Below are 19,109 nucleotides of genomic sequence, written 5' to 3' on the forward strand. Positions count from 1 at the left end.
GGTCAGAGTGGCTAAAATGAACAAATCAGGAGACTATAGATTCTGCAGAGGATGTGGAGAAACGGGAACCCTCTTGCACTGTTGGTGGGAATGCAAACTGGTGCAGCCATTCTGGAAAACAGTGTGGAGGTTCCTCAAAAAATTAGAAATGGACCTACCCTATGACCCAGCAATAGCACTGCTAGGAATTTACCCAAGGGATACAGGAGTACTGATGCATAGGGTCACTTGTACCCCAATGTTTATAGCAGCACTTTCAACAGTAGCCAAATTATGGAAACAGCCTAAATGTCCATCGACTGACAAATGGATAAAGAGGATGTGGTTTACATATTCAACGGAATACTAGTAGGCAATGAGAAAGAATGAAATCTGGCCATTTATGGCAACGTGGATGGAACTGGAGAGTGTTATGCTAAGTGAAATAAGTCAGGCAGAGAAAGAGAGATACCACGTGTTTTCACACTTATGTGGATTCTGAGAAACTCAACAGAAGACTAGGGGGTAGGGAAGAGGAAAAAAAGTTACAGAGAGGGAAGGAGGCAAACCATAAGAGACTCTTAAAAAATGAGAACAAACTGAGGGTTGATCGTGGGTGGGAGGGAGGGGAATGTGGGTGATGGGTATTTAGGAGGGCACCTGTTGGGATGAGCACTGGGTGTTGTATGGAAACCAATTTGACATAAATTTCATAAAAAAAAGACTTATCAGACTCAACCCCCAAAAAGCAAACAACCCATTAAGAAATGGGCAGAAAATATGAATACTTTTCCAAAGAAGATATCCAGATGGCTAACAGACACATGAAAAGATGCTCAACATCACTCATCATCAGGGAAATACAAATCAAAACCACAATAAGATAACATTTCACACCTGTCAGAATGGCTAAAATTAATAACTCAGGAAGCAACAGGTATTGATGTGGATGCGCAGAAAAGGGAACCCTCTTACACTGTTGGTGGGAATGCAGACTGGTGCAGTCACTCTGGAAAACAGTATTATGGAGGGTCCTCAAAAAGTTAAAAATAGAATCACGCTACAATCCAGGAATTACACTACAAAGTATTTACCCAAAGAATCTGAAAATACTTATACAAAGGGATATATACACCCTAATGTTTATAGCAGCATTATCAACAATAGCCAAATTAGGGAAAGAGCCCAAATGTCCATCAACTGATGGATGGATAAAGAATATATGGTGTATATAAAAAAATGGAATACTACTTAGCAATCAAAAAGAATGAAATCTTGCCATTTGCAACAACATGGGTGGAACTAAAGTATACTAAGCTAAGTGAAATAAGTCAGGCAACAAAAGAAAAATATATGATTTTACTCATATGTGGAATTTAAGAAACACATCAGATGAACATAGGGGAAGGGAAGGAAAAATCAGATAAAATCAGAGAGGAAGGCAAACCATAAGAGACTTAAATATGAGAAGAGGAGTTGTTAGAGAGTTGGTAGAGGGGTGGTGCATGTGGGATGGGTTGAATTGGTGATGGGCATTAAGAAGAACACTTGTTGGGATAAGCACTGGGTGTTATATGTAAGTGATGAATCACCGGGTTTACTCCTGAAACCAATACTACACTGTATGTTAACTAACTTGAATTAAAAAAAAAAAAGTTCTCAGCACATGAAAAAAAATTCTACAACTATATATGCGGTGACTGATGTTAACTAGATTTATTGTGTGATTATTTCACATTATATGCAAATTTTGAATCATTATGGTGTACACCTGAAAGAAATATGTTGTATATCAATTATACCTCAATTAAAAATTTTTTAAAATTAAAAAATATAAATATTTTTTAAATAAAAAAAAACTGTCCTAGATATAACAAAACCTTAAAAACTAGTGATGTTAGTTGGTTTTGCAACTGAATTTGACATGCCTTGACAAAAGGAGTTATTATATCTCATAATCACATAACTTGTTTTACTTTAAGACATCCATCACATTGGGGCGCCTGGGTGGCGCAGTCGGTTGAGCGTCCAACTTCAGCCAGGTCACGATCTCGCGGTCCGTGAGTTCGAGCCCCGCGTCAGGCTCTGGGCTGATGGCTCAGAGCCTGGAGCCTGTTTCCGATTCTGTGTCTCCCTCTCTCTCTGCCCCTCCCCCGTTCATGCTCTGTCTCTCTCTGTCCCAAGAAAAATAAATAAACGTTGAAAAAAAAAATTAAAAAAAAAAAAAAGACATCCATCACACTTGTCTACAGTATAAATGTTTATGGGTACTTGCCTTCTTTTTCTTTTTGTGTGAATGTGTGAAGTGACTAAAACACAAGTGACTATTTGGTGACACTGCCTTGATTAAAGTAGCAACAGTTTTATCCACCATTGCTTTTGAACCATCAGTGCAAATGTCAACACATTGGAAAAAGCAAATCACCTTCATATTATTCATATTTATACTCATATTATGGGTTCCCTGTAAGAGGGTCAGTGATCCCCAGAGTCCCAGGGAGCATGCTTTCAGAATATTTGCTCCAGATTTATGTGACATAAGTAAACCACTATTTAATACACAGTTAGTTTGGAGGCGCCTGGGTGGCTCAGTCAGTTAAGCGTCCGACTTTGCAGGTCATGATCTCATGGCTGTGAGTTCAAGCCTGTGCTGACAGCTCAGAGCCTGGAGCCTACTTCATATTCTGGGTCTCCCTCTCTCTCTGCCTCTCCCCCGCTCATGCTGTCTCTCTCTCTCTCAAAAATAAACATAAAAAAGACGCAGTTAGTTTGGTTTAAAACACAAGATAATTTGTATCTCTAGTTTTCAAACCATCTTGTGCAAGTTTGCCAAAAGGCAGCAATTAGAGATATTCTTTTTCTGAAAATACTTTTCTCTTTTTTATAGCTTTATTGAGATGTAACAGAAAAATAAAAATTGTATATATTTAAGGTGTACAATGTGATGTTTTGATATACATATACATTGTGAAATGATTATCCCAATAAAGCTAGTTAACATATCCCTTACCTCACATAGTTAACACTGTGTGTGTGTGTTTGCATGTGTGTGTGTGTGTGTGTGTGTGTGTATGTGGGGAATAAGAACAATTAAGATCTCTTTTAGCAAATTTCAAGTACACAATACAGTGTTATTAACTATAATCACCATGCTATAGAGTAGATCTCCAGAACTTTATCCTTTGCATAACTAAAATTTGAGACTCTTGAATTTATAGTAACTTACTTCAAATTCTGAGACAGAATAGGCAGGGGAAGTTAAGAAACAATTCTTTTTTTTTTTTTTAGTGGTTTAGATGTTTATTGTTGATTTCAGTTAAAGGCTAGAAATGACTGCAATACCCAACATTAAAGTTCTGCTAATACAGAACTTGCATATATAGACCAGAGTAAACAATCCCATAACACAGAACACTATCTGTTTTAGAGGATACTATTTACTATTAAGGAAAAAATGAAGTCAACATATACACAAAAGTGGAATAATTCTCAGGAATTATTATTCTCAAGTGAAGAAACCATGATACAGAGCCATTATTTGATACTGTTTACTTTTCTTTTTGCTATACTTGTATATAATATTTCCTTTTAAATCATGCCCCATATTCTCATATCTTTGTGCTCTACTCAAAAGTAGGATAGCATGTCCTTCTCAGACAGTTCTGCTTAGAAATCAGCACATGCTCTTTTGTACCTCCCCTCCCTTGTTCCACAGTGTTGCAAGCACAGTGATTATTTGGTTCATAACTGTGGACAGTAGAAGAACACCAGCTTTGGAGTCAGTTCAGACCTGTGTCTGCTGCATTGCTGAAATCTTGGGCAAGTAAGTTACTTATTTTTCTGAATATGAATTTTCTCAACTGGCATATGGCAAAAAAATATGTCTATATCTATCTATTATGATGACTAAAGGAGCTAAAGCACATAAGCACTCAGCACAATGCTAGGTGCATAATAAGTGCTTCATAAATGACAGTTTTTATTAATTTAGTACAATGTTTAAGGGACTTGTTTAGATTTTATAAGCTCTTCTCTTCCAACTCTCCTTGAGCTGTATCACCCCAGCCTTCCCTGGTAAGCTTCTCTGGAAAGTTAAGTAATTTTGCCTTTCCTGGTTCTTTTAAGCACTTTTTAAAGCAAAATTACCTATTTTACACTCAGTGCTTTAAAGAAGAATGCTCTCTGTCCTCTTGATTTCAAAAGAGAGTTTACCCTTTCTTTAGATTATTCTGCATGTTTATGGTTAAATGTATCACTGTGCATTTTAAGTTGAATATTACATATTATATAGGAGGCTGTCTAGCAAAACAGTTACAATTTAAAACAGATCAATAGTGTGGACTGAAAGCCAAAACCTGGGATAATGTCTCTATTAGACTCTCTTTTGATCTAAATTATATTGAAGGAATATAGTCTTATAAAGTAATTTTTAACAGATTTTTATTTCTTCATTTTCAGGTCTTTCAGCCTGGTATGGCAGAAAAACCATTGTGTATGCCCACACAAATACCCCATGATGAAGATACAGTTGAGTATATCTTTCAAATAGAACTTCCAATTTTGTACTTTAACAAGATTGGGTAATTTCAAAATATTGATTCAGTAAAATGATATAGACATAGGTCATAAGGATTCGTGTTTGTTATGCTTGCACAAGAATTAAATTTTACATTGATTGGAGTTAAATACCAATATTGGTTTAAATAACTGTTCCCTGTTTCTTGAGTTTGCAGACCTTTATGGTAGTATTCTTATTTAACACCAAAGAATAACAAACCTCCCATTAGGGGAAGAATAGCACTATTTTGATGCATGTGTTTGTGGAAATTTATGTGCTGATAATAAATAACTTTTAAGTGAAGTTATTTTAGGAAGTGGTTGGGTGGCTGTTATTTCTTTGCTCAGTGGGAGATTGAAACAAGTTACATTTTAAGATGAGCCTCTGTACTAGGGACAACTTACAATAATTCACATACAAATTTACACTAAAAAAGAGAGTAGTATGCCTGAATGAGTGAAAAGTGAGTTTTAGAATTCCTTTTGAGCAGAATGTCAAATATATATGTGAACATTGATCTATGTTAAATAGTGCTCATTTATGTCTTAGTACCTAATGGCTCTCTTCTTGGTATTTTCTCTTCCTCCAAACATGCATATCCAAACTACCATATTTTTTCTCTTTTCCTTCTCACTGTTACTCCTCTGAAGAGAATGGCTTATTCAATATTTGTTTTTCTATCAGTCACATGCTTAAAATCACACTTGATCCACCTTTCAGCTTCACTGCTTTTTAAACTACTGTCAAAGTCATGTCTCAGAAATGAAACCACTGACTTATGTCCATGACATAATATCTTTGGCCCCTCTTTTGCATTAAATCATGGTGAACATTCCTTTGTTTACATGATATTAAAATAATAAAATTTTAGAATTAGAAGGGATACCAAAGGCCAATTAGTCACACTTTAAGCTAAGGTAGAAATGCTCAGTACACACGCTTTAGCAAGTAACCTTCCAACTTTCTTTAACCATTTTACAATTGGCAACTTAGTTTGTTCCCTCATCATGCTCAAACAATAGGAAAGAGAAAACACTCCTCTCAACCTAGTTTTTCACCACCAGTAACTAATCTTTGGACAAGTTTTCATATCAGCACACAGATCAACCTTATTCTTTTTAATAGCTCTGTACTTTTGCTATTATAAATGTACTTTTTTTCAATAGCCAGCCCCTCTAAGTAGTGGTAAGGTAACTTCTGGGCTTTTTTTTCTGTTTCTCTTTCTTCTTCTTCCTCCTCCTCATTTTTTCTTCTTCTTTTTCATCTTCACAATTCTGTATAATGCTGCATTGAATATCCTCCTACATACTTTTTCATATATATGTTTCATGTATTTTGTTAGAAATGAAATTATTGGATCAGAAAGTATATGCAATTTAAAATTTGATAGTAATTAGCAAGTCACTCTATAAAGATATTATGTCAATTTATGCTACAACCATCAATATGTGAGGATGTCTATCTTGTTTTTTTTTAAATCTCTCTCCTGTATTGGAATTCAAGGCTTAAGTAGACTCATTTAATTGTTTTTTATTGAAGTGTAATTAACATATTGTTTTATATTAGTTTCAGACATACAATATGATTAAACAATTCAATACATTACTCAGCGCTCATAATAATTAATGAACTCTTAGTCCCTTTTTATCTATTTCATTCATTCTCCCACCTTCCTGTTTTCTGATAACCACCAGTTTCTTCTTTGTATTTAAGAGTCTGTTTTTTTGTGTGTCTTTTTTTCTTTATGTTTTTTGTTTGTTAAATTCCAAATATAAGTGAAATCATATGATATATGTCTTTCTCTAAGTGACTCATATCAGTTAGCATTATACACTTTAGGTCCATCCATGCTGTTGCAAATGGCAGGTTCTCATTCTTTTTTACGCCCAAGTAATACTCTATTGTGTATATATGCCACATCTTTTTTTACACCAAGTTTTTATTTAAATTCCAGTTAGTTGACATACAGTGTAATATCAGTTTCAGGTGTAAAATTTAGTGATTCAACACTTACATACAACACTCAGTGCTCATCACAATAAGTATCTTCCTTAGTCCCCATCACTTGTTTACCACATCACCCTTCCCACCTCCCCTCTGGTAACCATCAATTTGTTCTCTATAGTTAAGAGTCTGTTTTTCTATTTGCCTCTATTTCCCCCACTATGTTCATTTGTTTTGTTTCTTAAATTCCACATATGAGTGAAATCATATGGTATTTGTGTTTCTCTGACTGACTTATTTCACCTAGCACAATACTCTTTTGCTCCATTCATGTTATTGCAAATGGAAAGATTTCATTGTTGCTATTGCTGAGTAATATTCCTATATATATATATATATATATATATATATATATATATGTATGTATATATCCAATTCTTCTGTATACATTCGTAGTCAATGGGCATTAGGACTCTTTCCATAATTTGGTGATTGTTGATAATGCTGCTATAAACATCAGGGTGCATGTATCCTTTTGAATTAGTATTTTTGTATCCTTTGAGTAAAGACCCAAGAGTGCAATTGCTGGATAATTGAGTAGTTCTATTTTTAAACCTCCATACCATTTTCCAAAATGTCTGCACAAATTTGCATTTCTGTCAAGAGTGCAAGAGGGTTCCTCTTTCTCTGCATCCTTTACCAACATCTGTTGTTTCCTGAGTAGTTAATTTTAGCCATTATGACAGGTGTGAGGTGGTATCTCATTGTGGTTTTGATTTGTATTTCCCTGATGTTGAGCAATGTTGAGCATCTTTTCATGTGTCTGTTAGCCATCTGGATGTCTTCTTTGGAAAAGTGTCTATTCATGTCTTCTACCCATTTCTTAACTGGATTATTTGTTTTTTATATGTTGAGTCCCAGTAGTTTATTCTTGATTTTGTTTCTCTTGCCTCAGGAGACATATCTAGAAAGAAGTTGCTATAGCTAATGTCAAAGAGGTTATTGCATATGTTATTCTCTATCTCATATTTAGGTCTTTCCTATCTCACATTTAAGTCTTTAATCCATTTTGAATTTATTTTTGTATATGGTGTAAGGAAGTGGTCCAGTTCCTTTCTTTGCATGTTGCTGAACAGTTTTCCTAACACCATTTGTTGAAAAGACTGTCTTTTTTCCATTGGATATTCTTTCCTACTTTGTTGAATATTAATTCACCACATAGTTGTGGGTTTATTTCTGGGTTTTCTATTCTGTTCCATTTATCTATGTATATATATTTGTGCCAGTATCATAGTATTTTGGTGACTACAGCTTTGTAATATAACTTGAAGTCCAGAATTGTGATGGCTCCAGCTTTGCTTTTCTGTTTCAAGGTTGCTTTGGTTATTTTTAGTCCTTGTTCATTCCATACAGGTTTTAGGATAGTTTTTTTCTGGTTCAATGAAAAAATGCTATTGTTATTTTGATAAGGACTGCAATAAGTGTGTAGATTGCTTTGGGTAGTATGGACATTTAAACATATTTGTTCTTTTGATTCAGGTCATAGAATGTCTTTCTATTTCTTTGTGTCATCTTTAGTTTCCTTCATCAGTGTTTTATAACTTTCAGGGTACGGGTCTTTCACCTCTTGGGTTAGGTTTATTCCTAGATATCTTATTATTTTAGGTGCAATTGTAAATGGGACCAATTCCTTAATTTCTCTTTCTGCTGCTTCCTTATTGGTGTATAGAAATACAACATATTTCTGCATGTTGATTTTATATCCCGAGACTTTACTGAATTCATGTGTTCTAGACGCTTTTGGTCAAATCTTTTGGGTTCTCTATATGGAGTATTATGTCATCTACATATAGTGAAAGTTTGCTTTCTTCCTTGCTGATTTGGATGTCGTTTATTTCTTTTTGTTGCCTGATTGCTGAGGATAAGATTGCCGTACTATCTTAAGTAGTAATAGTGAGAGAGAACATGCCTGTCTTGTTCCTGACCATAGAGGAAAAGTTCTCAGTTTTTCCTCACTGAGGATTATATTAGCTGTGAGTCTTTTGTATATTGCCTTTATGATGTTGAGGTATGTTCCATCTACCCTTACTTTGCTGAGGGTTTTTATCAAGAATGGTTGCTGTATTTTGTCAAATGCTTTTTCTGCATCCACTGAGATTATATGGTTCTTACCCTTTCTTTTCTTAGTGTGATATATATGGTTGATTGATTTGTGAATATTGAACCACGCTTGTAGCCTGGAATAAATCCCACTTGATCATGGTGAATGATTTTTTTAATGTACTGTTGGATTCGATTTGCTAGTATTTTATTGAGAATTTTTGCACCCATATTCATCAGTTATACTGTCCTGTAGTTCTTTTTTTAGTGGAGTCTTTATCTGGTTTTGGTACCAGGCTAATACTGGCTTCAGAGAATGAGTTTGGAGTTTTCCTGCCACTTCTATTTTTTGGAATAGTTTGAGAAGAATAGATATTAACTCTTCTTTAATTGTTTGGTAGAATTCACCTGTGATGTCATCTAGCCCTAGACTTTTGTTTGTTGGGAGATGTTTTATTACTGATATAATTTCTCTTATGGTTATTGGTCTGTCAAAGTTTTCCTTTTACCTGTTTCAGTTTTGGTAGCTTATATACTTCTAGGAATTTATCCATTTCTTTCAGTTTGTCCAATTTGTTGGCATATGGTTTTTCATAATATTGTCCAATAACTGTATTTCTGTGGTGTTGGCTATTATTTCTCCTCTTTCATTTGTGATTTTATTTATCTGGGTCTTTTTTATTTTGTAAGTCTGGCTAGGGGTTTATCAATTTTATTAATTTTTTCAAAGAACCAGCTCCTGGTTTCATTGATCTGTTCTATTGTGGGTTTTTTGTTGTCTTTTAGTTTCTATGTCATTTATTTCTTCTCTAATTTTTGTTATTTCCCTTCTTCTGCTGGCTGCAGGCATCATTTGTTGTTCTTTGTTGAGCTCCATTAAGTGTAAGACTAGATTGTTTATTTGAGATTTTTCTGGCTTGTTTAGGTAGGCCTGTATTACTATCTACTTCCCTATTAGGATCACTTTGCCACATCCCAAAGGTTTTAAACCGTTCTGTTTTCATTTTCATTTGTTTCCATGTATTTCCTTATTCTTTTATTTCCTGTGTGACCCATTCATGGTTTAGTTGCATGTTGTTTAACCTCCATGTGTTCAAGCTCTTTCCAGACTTTTTCTCATGGTTTACTTCAAGTTTGATAGTGTTGTGGTCAGAAAATATGCATGATATGATCTCAATATTTTTGTCCTTCTTGAGGCCTGATTTTTGACCTAGTATGTGATTTATTCGGGAGAATCTCCCATGTAGACTAAAAAGAACCTGTATTCTGCTATTTAAAATTTTTTTTTCAACGTTTTTATTTATTTTTGGGACAGAGAGAGACAGAGAATGAACGGGGGAGGGGCAGAGAGAGGGGGAGACACAGAATCGGAAACAGGCTCCAGGCTCTGAGCCATCAGCCCAGAGCCTGATGCGGGGCTCAAACTCACGGACCGCGAGATCGTGACCTGGCTGAAGTCGGAGGCTTAACCGGCTGCGCCACCCAGGCGCCCCTGTATTCTGCTATTTTAGATTAGCATGTTCTGAATATATCTGTGAAGTCCATCTGGTCCAGTGTGTCATTCAAAGCCATTGTTTCCTTGTTGATTTTCTGTTTGGATGTTCTCTCCATTGATATAAATGGGGTGTTAAAATCCCCTAATATTATGGTATTATTATCAATGAGTACTTTTATATTTGTTGTTAACTTTTAAAATATATTTTGGTGTTTCATGTTGGGTGCATAAATACTTATAATTGTTAGACCTTGTTTGATTGTCCCCCTTATTATGGCATAGTGCCCTTTTTGGTCTCTTACTACTGACTTTTTTTTTTGAAGTCCATTTTTCGTGTATTAGTATGACAACTCCACCTTTCTTTTCATGTCCATTGCATGTCAATATTTCTCAATCCCCTCACATTCAATCTGTAGGTGTCTTCAGGTCTAAAATGAGTCTCATAGGCAGCATATAAGTGGGTCTTGTTTTTTTAAATCCATTCTGACACCCTATGGCTTTTGATTGGAGTGTTAAGTCCATTTATATTCAAAGTAATTATTGATAGATATATTCAGTGCCACATCATTACTTGTTTTGTCGTTGTTTCTGGAGATTTTTCCTGATCTTTTCTTGTCTTTGCCACCTTTGGTCTCTTCTTTCTTTGCCACTTTTGGTCTTTCCACTCAAAGAATCCCCTTTAATGTTTCTTTCAGGGCTGTTTAGTGGTAATTCCTTTGGTTTTTGTCTGTCTGGGAAACTCTATTTTTCCTTCTATTCTGAATGATAGCCATGCTGGAAAATATTCTTGACTGCAGTTTTCCCCATTCAGCACTTTGAATATATCATGCCACTCCCATTTGGTTTGTCAAGTGTCTATTGAGAAATCTCCAGCTAGCCTTATGGGTTTTCCCTTGTAAGTTAAGGACTTCTTTAGTCTTGCTGCTTTAAAGATGTTTTCTTTCACTATACTTTGCAAATGTAATTACAATATATCTTGCTGTTGGCTTGCTTTTGTTGATTTAAAATTTTTTAAAAACGTTTGTTTATTTTTGAGAGCCAGAAAGAGAGACAGAGTGTGAGTGGGGGAGGGGCAAAGGGAGATGGAGACACAGAATCTGAAGCAGGTTCCAGGCTCTGAGCTGTCAGTACAGATCTCAATGAGGGGCTTGAACTCACAAACCGTGAGATCATGACCTGAGCTGAAGTTGGATGCTTAACCGACTGAGCCACCCAGAGGCCCCACTTTTGTTGATTTTGATGGGAGTTCTCTGTGCCTCCTGGATCTGGATGTCTGTTTCCTTCCTCAAATTAGAGAAGTTTTCAGCTACTATTTCTTCAAATAAACGTTTTGCCCCCTTTTCTCTGTCTTCTTCTTGTGGGACTCTTGTAATACAAATGTTATTACATTTGATGCAGTCACTGAGTTCCTTAAGTCTATCTCATGTTGCATAATTCTTTCTTATTTTGTTTAGCTTCTTTAATTTCTCTTACTTTGTCTTCTATCACTAATTCATTCCTCTGCTTCTTCCACTCTGCTATTCATTGCATCAAGCCTGTTTCCAATCTCATTTATTGCACTATTCATCTCTGATTGATTCTTTTTGAACTCTTTTATATCTGTGGTAATGGTCTCACTGATTTCTTCTTTTCTTTAAAAAATTTTTTTTAATGTTTATTTATTTTTGACAGAGAGAGAGAGACAGAGCATGAGCGGGGAAGGGGCAGAGAGAGAGGGAGACAGAATCTGAAGCAGGCTCCAGGCTGCGCTGTCAGCACAGAGCCCGACATGGGGCTTGAACCCACAGACCACGAGATCATGTCCCGAGCTGAAGTCGGATGCTGAACCGACTGACCCGCCCAGGCACTCCTCTCTTCTTTTCTTTTAAAATATTCATTTTATTTTTATTTTTTTTGAGTTTTTTTTTAAATAGACAGAGAGAGAGAGAGAGAGAGAGAGAGAGAGAGAGAATCCTAAGCAGGCTCCATACTGTCAGCACAGAGCCTGATGCAGAGCTTGAACTCATGAACCATGAGATCATGACCTGAGCCAAAATCAAGAGTCAGACAATTAGTTGAGTGAGCCACCAAGGTGCTCTTCTTCTATTCTTTTTTTAAACCCAGAGAATATACTTATTATTTTTGCTTTAAATTCTCCATCAGACATGTTACTTATATCTGCCTTTCTTAGATCTCTGGTTGTGACCTTATCTTGTTGTTTCATTTGGGATGAATTCCTCTGTCATGGCATTTTGTTTAAGTCTCTGCCTTCTTCTGTGTGTTACAAACCTGTATGTTTCCTGCTCCCTAGAGTAATAGCTTATGAAGAAGAGGTCATAAATGTCCAGGGCCTGTCACTTTAGGAAGTGTCTCTGGTGTGTGCTGCATGAACTGCTATTTGCTCTATTCTTCATACCATGCGTCTGCAGGCTCTCCTTGCCTGCAGTGGGCAATGTTGGGTCCCTGGCCAGAATGTGGAGTTTTAACTAGGTATGGCCTTATCTGTTGAATGAGACCTGATACTACTGAAGCCCTGCAGATCTTCCTGGTCAGGAGACATGGTGTGGCCAGGTGTTTATGCTGGTCTTTCTTCTGGGGAAGGGGCCTGCTGTGCTGGTACCGAGGTAAGCTTGACTGAGAAGGTCAGTTGTGCCAGAGTGTAGGGGTGTGGGATTTGGTGCAGGCAGGTTAGGCAGCCAGTCTTGGTACTGCCTGCTTACTGCAGGTGTGTCTATGTTTATATGAGGGTTGAAGGAGGGAACTGACATAAGCTGTCTCCTTTGTTCCTGTAGAGGTGACTCCTTGAATGCTGCCTCTCAGGGAAGCACTCCAAGAAGAGCAAATAATCTCTCCATGTTTGACCCAAGCATTTTTGAGATGTCTGTGTCCAGACTCTCTGCTTCTGGATTATTGCTTACCTTTTATCCGGGAGCAGCACAGTGCCCTCTGGGATCTCTCCCAGCCAAGCCTGCTGACTTTTAAAACCCCAGGCTAGGGGTGCGTGGGTGGCTCAGTCGGTTAAGTGGCCGACTGGCTCAGGTCATGATTTCACGGTCCATGAGTTCGAGCCCCACATCAGGCTCTGTGCTGACAGCTCAGAGCCTGGAGCCTGTTTCAGATTCTGTGTCTCCCTCTTTCTGACCCTCCCCCATTCATGCTCTGTCTCTCTCTGTCTCAAAAATAAATAAACGTTAAAAAAATTAAAAAAAAAAAAAACCTCCAGGCTTTAGGGACACAGTGTGGGAAAAGGCTTGTAGTAGTCTTCTTGGGGAGGAGTCAACTTCACTGGGACTGAGACAAGTTTGACTGAGAAGGGCAGTTGCACCAGAGCACAGAGGGTGAGACTTGGTATAAGCAAGTTAGGCAGCCAGTGTCAGTGCTGTGCTATTTCCAGCAGGTGGCTCTGTGTATATGCTGAGGGGCTGCAGAGGGACATAGCACAAGCTGGCTCCTTTGTCCCCAGAGTCAACTCTGTGAATGCTGACTCTCAGAGATGCACTCCATGAGCAGCAAATAATCTCCCCCACTGTGTGCCCCAGGCATTCTTCAGATTACTGATCCCATGCCTTCTGCCTCCCCATTCCCCTCACCGTCTCCTCCCCCCACCCCCCAGTTGTTTGCCTGCCTTATCTCTAGGAATAAATCAGTGTCTTCAGGGCTCAATCCCAGCAAAGCCTGTGGACCTTTAAAACTCATCTTTAAACCCTGCTGGTTGCAAGAACTCACAAAAAATCAACCCCTCTTGTTTTTCCAGCCAATGGCTTTAGGGGAAATGTTCTCCTTGTGTGTTCTTTCCCTTGTGTGCTCACTCTCTCTTGCTTTTTCCTGTGAACACAGCTGCTTCCCCTCTGCAGCACTTCTCTGCAGCATTTCTCCATTAAACCATGTCTCCACACTTCCTACATTCTTTGATGTGGCTTCTTTCTCTCCCTTTAGTTATGGAGCTTGTTCTGCCAGTCTTCAGGTTGATTTCTGGATTATTTAGAACGATTTGATAGCTATCTAATTGTGTTCAAGGGATGAGACAAGCCTAGGGTCCTCCTACTTTGCTGCCATCTTCTCCATTATTTTGTCTTCTGTGTCACTAATTCATTCCTCTGCTTCTTCCACCCTACTGTTCATTGCATCAGGCCTGTTTCTAACGTCATTCATTGTATTCTTTATCTCTGACTGATTCGTTTTAAGTCTTTTATATCTGTGGTAAGGGTGTCTGATGTCTTCCATTCTTTTCTCAAGCCCTGATAGTATTCTTATGATGGTTGCTTTAAATTTTCCATCAGACATGTTACTTATATCTGTTTCACTGGCCATGGCCTTATCTCGTTCTTTCATTTGTGATCAATCACTCCATCTTTGCATTTTGTTTATGCCTCTGCCTTCTCTCTGTTAGAAAAGCCAGCTATGTCTCTATTCTGAAATAATGGCCTTATGAAGAAGAGATCATGTAACATCCCCAGCCTGTCATTTCAGTAAGTGTCTGGATGTGTGCTGCATGCACTCTGCTATTGTGTTTTGGCTGCTCTATCCTTCAGGCCAGTCATCTGCAGAGGTTCTCCTTGCCTGCTGTGGCCATTGTTTGGTCCCTGACCTAAATGTTGTGAGTTTTAATTAGGTGTGTTCTGGTCTGCTTATGAAATGAGACCTGACACTACCTCCACCAGAACTAAGTGCCCATAAAATTCTCTGGTCAGGAGACATGATGTGGACAGGGGTTTGTGCTTGCCTTCTAAGGGAGGGGTCCACCCCATTGTGCTTGAGGCGAGCTTGAATGAGAAGGGCAGTCCCATCAGAGTGCAGGGAGTGGGCTTTGTGCAAGCAAGTTAGTGTGGGCACTGCACTGCTTCTGCAGGTGGCTCTTTGTTTATGCTGAGGGGCAGGGGACTGAAATGGTGCCAGGTAGCTCTTACGTTCCCACAGAGGCATCTGTGAATGATGTCTCTTTGGTATGTGCTCAGAGAAGAGCAAATACTTTCCCCACTATGTGCCCAGGCATTCTTTGGAGTTCTGTTTCCATGGGATCTGCCCCTGGGTTGTTTGCCTGCCTTATATCCAGGAGCAGAAAAATGCCCTTGGGGCTCTCTCCCAGACAAGCCAGCTCACCTTTAAAACTCCAGGCTTTAAGCACCATTGGTTGCAAGAACTCAGGAAATTCAGCCCCTCTAGTTTTCCAAACCAATGACTTTCGTAAAATATTCTCCTTGGGTGTTCCCCTCTGTGCTCCTCTCTTTTTCACCCTACTCTCTGATGCTGGCTCCCTCCTTTCTGAAGCACCCATAATCTTTTTCTCCCCTATACCACTTCTCTGCACTTCATACTTTCTTCGATGTGGCCTCTTCTCTCCCTTCATTGTGGAGTTTGATCTGTCTGTCTTCAGATTGATTTCTGGAGTACTTAGGATGATTTTATAGTTATCTATTTGTGTTCAAGAGACAAGATGAGGCTAGGGTCCTCCTACTCTGCTGCCATCTTCCTCTCCCTCCTCCAGATTTACTATTTTTAAAATTGAAAGCAAAAACTATGTGTCTGGACAAGACTTACTTGCTCACAAATTTACTTAATTCAAATCTTGTCTGAGTTATGATAATCAAATGATAATTCTAATTTCTTAAACCTATTATTAAAATTATTTTTTCAAATGATATTACTAATTTTAATTAATTGTTTTATTTTTGTGTTTTTAAGCAAAGAGGAGATAGTGTCCGTTGCTTAACAATGCTTGGTCATTTTGGTTTTGAATGTTTGCCTCATCAGTTGGTAAACCAATCTATTCAACAAGGATTTTCTTTTAATATTCTCTGTGTGGGTAAGTGCCTGATTCCTCATCTGAATTAGTACTTAATTTTCTCAAATGCTTACTTCAACTTATCTAAAGTAGTGTAACACTGGTGCTGCTAATTCAAGACCATGTCCTTCTATCTGTATTTGTTCCCATCATGTTAGTCACATTACTTAAACTTTTTATACAAATAAATTTTTATTTGTTTTTGAGAGAGAGAGAGACAGAGTGGGAGGGGGGACAGAGAGAGATGGAGAGAGAGAATCTCAAGCAGGCTCCACACTGTCAGTACAGAGGCCAATGTGGGGCTAGAATCCATGAATCATGAGATCATGACCTGAGCTGAAACCAAAAGTTGGACGCTTAAGTGACTGAGCCACCCAGGTGCCCCTAGACTTTTATTTTCTTTGGATGTTTCAGTGCTCTTCAAAATCTGATATGTTTTTGTGTATATTTTTTCTATATTATATTAATGACTGAGAGAGTCAAGAGAAACATGTATACCTCATTTTTATTCACAAGATTTTTAAAATGCATTTTATTTATTTATTTATTTATTTTTGAAAGAGAGAGAGAGTGCACACACATAAGCAAGGGAAGGGGCAGAGAGAGAAGGAGACAGAATCTGAAGCAAGCTACAGGCTCTGAGCTGTCAGCATAGATCCCAGTGTGGGGTTTGAACCCATGAACTGTGAGATCATGACCTGAACTGAAGTTGGACACTCAACCAACTGAGCCATTCAGGAGCCCCTAAACATGTATACTTTAAAGGACATTATAGTCATTGATGTATTTGGGTTAAGCGTTACTTCTTCTTAGCCATTTTATGCCCCTAGATAATGTATCTATGTTTATTACAGGGGAAACTGGAATTGGAAAATCAACACTCATCGACACATTATTCAATACTAATTTGAAAGACAAAAAATCCTCACATTTTTACTCAAATGTTGGACTTAAAATTCAGACATATGAACTTCAGGAAAGTAATGTTCAATTGAAATTAACTGTTGTGAAAACAGTGGGATACGGTGATCAAATAAACAAAGAAGCCAGGTTAGTGTTTTCTTATTTTAATTACAAAAGATTTTATTCTTTCAAGGAATTTACCTTCTTTACTGACATTTCCTCTGGCTATATCACTCCCATCTGCCTCCACCTTTATATAGACTTCTCTGCTCTCCTTATGTCTCTTTTAAGGACATTTGTTGTTTGAACTAAGATGTATCCAGAAAATCCAGGATGATCTTGTTTATACAAACACTCTTTTTTTTTTTCCCAATAAGATTAAATTTACTGGTTTTATAGATTAGGATGCAGACATATCCATCTGATTCTCACCATTGAATCCTTTATATAAGGGTATATCCTTATATATCTATATCAATATCGATATAGATATCCTATATATAAGGTTGATTCCTATAAATTTTTCAAATAGATTTTCCCCATTTATTTACTTGTTGGATATTTTCATTTTTAAAATCACTTACCCAAGTTATAAGTAAATTTATTTCTGTAAAAATTTAAACGATCCAGATGAAATGAAAACCCACTTAGCCAAATGTAAGTACTTAGAGCCTTTTCTTTTTCCAAAAATAGCCACTATTGTAAGTTTAGTAAGTGTACTCTCAGACCTTATGTTGAATTTTTATAATAATTAATATACATTTGAAATAATACAGAACAAGTTTCCTTAAACTATATTATGTATAATATAAAAATGCATAAAACATTTATGAACAGGTTAATAGATAATTCTGAAACAAACATCCTATGTAATCACTTTTCTATTCAAATTGTGGTCTGATTCCCATGGGCCTTAGACATTTCCCTTTCTTATAAAAATTTTTTTAATGTTTATTTATTTTTGACAGAGAGAGATAAAGAGAGAGACAGCATGAGCAGGGGAGGAGCAGAGAGAGAGGGACACACAGAATCTGAAGCAGGCTCCAGGCTCTGAGCTGTCAGCACAGAGCCCAATGCAGGGCTCGAACTCACAGACCGTGAGATCATGACCTGAGCTGAAGTCGGACACTCAACCGACTGAGCCATCCAGGTGCCCCAAGACATTTCCTTTTCTTGATCACAACCCCTCACCAAACTCATAGAAGAAGAGTGTAAAATGTTTGCCAATGGTTGGGGAGAAGGAGGAATTAAGAGTTATTGTTCAATGGATATAACGTTTTAATCATGCAAGAAGAGATCTGCTGTACAACAGAAGATTTAACAGTATATGTAACAGTACTTTATATTACATTCAAAAACTTGTTATGAGAGTAGATATCCATTAAGCGATCTTACTGCAATTAAAAAAAAAAGCTATAGGAATGCCGCAGGAGTTTTACTTAGAGGGAAATTAAAAAATTTTTTTTAATGTTTATTTTTGAGAGATAGAGTGAGTGAGTGGGGGAAGGGCAGAGAGAGAGGAAGACACAGAAACTGAAGCAGGCTCCAGGCTCTGAGCTGTCAGCACAGAGCCCGATGTGGGACTCGAACCCACGAACCATGAGATCATGACCTGAGCCAAAGTTGGATGCTCAACCTACTGAGCCACCTACGGAAATTAATAGCATAAGATACTTATGTTAGAAAAAAACGACAATCTCAAGTATTATAAATTTCAATGTTAAGAAACTAGCCAAATAAGAACAAATTTACCCTAAAGCAAGAAAAAGAAAGGAAAAATCATACTACAGCAGAAATTGATGAAAACAGAAAAAATGTCAGAAAATCAATAAATTGAAAACCTTTAACTAGACTGAGCAAGAAAAATAAATGAGAAGCCAAATATCACCGACATCAGGAATAAGAAAGAAGACATTATTACGGATTTTACAAATATTAAAAAGATAAGAATACAACAAACAATTCAATACCCACAAAGTCAACAATTTAGAGGTTAGCCATGGGCTTTTCATATATAGCTTTTATTGTGTTGACATAAATTCTTTTATACATAGTTTCAAGAGTTTTGCTATTTTTTTAAATGATGAAAAGGTGTTAAATTACACCAAGTATCTGTTCTGCAACTATTGAAATAGTTATATAATTTTTCTTTTTCAATCAATGTGGTGTTTATAAATCAAGTTACTTATATTGAATAATCCTTGCATTCTGAGGATAAATCCCACCTACTCATTGTGTATGATCCTTTTAATTTGCTGTTGAATTCACATTGCTAAGTATTTTGTTGAAGATTTTGCATCTGTGTTTATTAGGGATATTTATCTGTAATTTTTTTTTATATCAGGATAATTCTGGCCTTCAAAAGAGTT

The 19,109-nt window shown here is 37.1% G+C and overlaps 1 protein-coding gene across 2 annotated transcripts in view; it reads left to right on the forward strand.

Annotated features, from left to right (window-relative positions):
- The first annotated feature begins 3,718 nt into the window (after nucleotides 1-3,718).
- SEPTIN14 (septin 14) overlaps nucleotides 3,719-19,109 on the forward strand; it is an 87,803-nt gene continuing 72,412 nt past the window's right edge. For both annotated transcript variants that reach the window (XM_045460853.1, XM_045460854.1), the window contains exons 1-4: nucleotides 3,719-3,802; nucleotides 4,438-4,506; nucleotides 15,738-15,858; nucleotides 16,692-16,887. In XM_045460853.1, coding sequence (XP_045316809.1) covers nucleotides 4,453-4,506; nucleotides 15,738-15,858; nucleotides 16,692-16,887 — 371 coding nt within the window. In that variant the 5' untranslated portion in view covers nucleotides 3,719-3,802; nucleotides 4,438-4,452. The remainder of the gene's footprint in view (nucleotides 3,803-4,437; nucleotides 4,507-15,737; nucleotides 15,859-16,691; nucleotides 16,888-19,109) is intronic.

This window comes from Leopardus geoffroyi, chromosome E3 (assembly GCF_018350155.1).
Source record: "Leopardus geoffroyi isolate Oge1 chromosome E3, O.geoffroyi_Oge1_pat1.0, whole genome shotgun sequence".
In the NCBI taxonomy this organism is placed as follows: Eukaryota; Metazoa; Chordata; class Mammalia; order Carnivora; family Felidae; genus Leopardus; species Leopardus geoffroyi.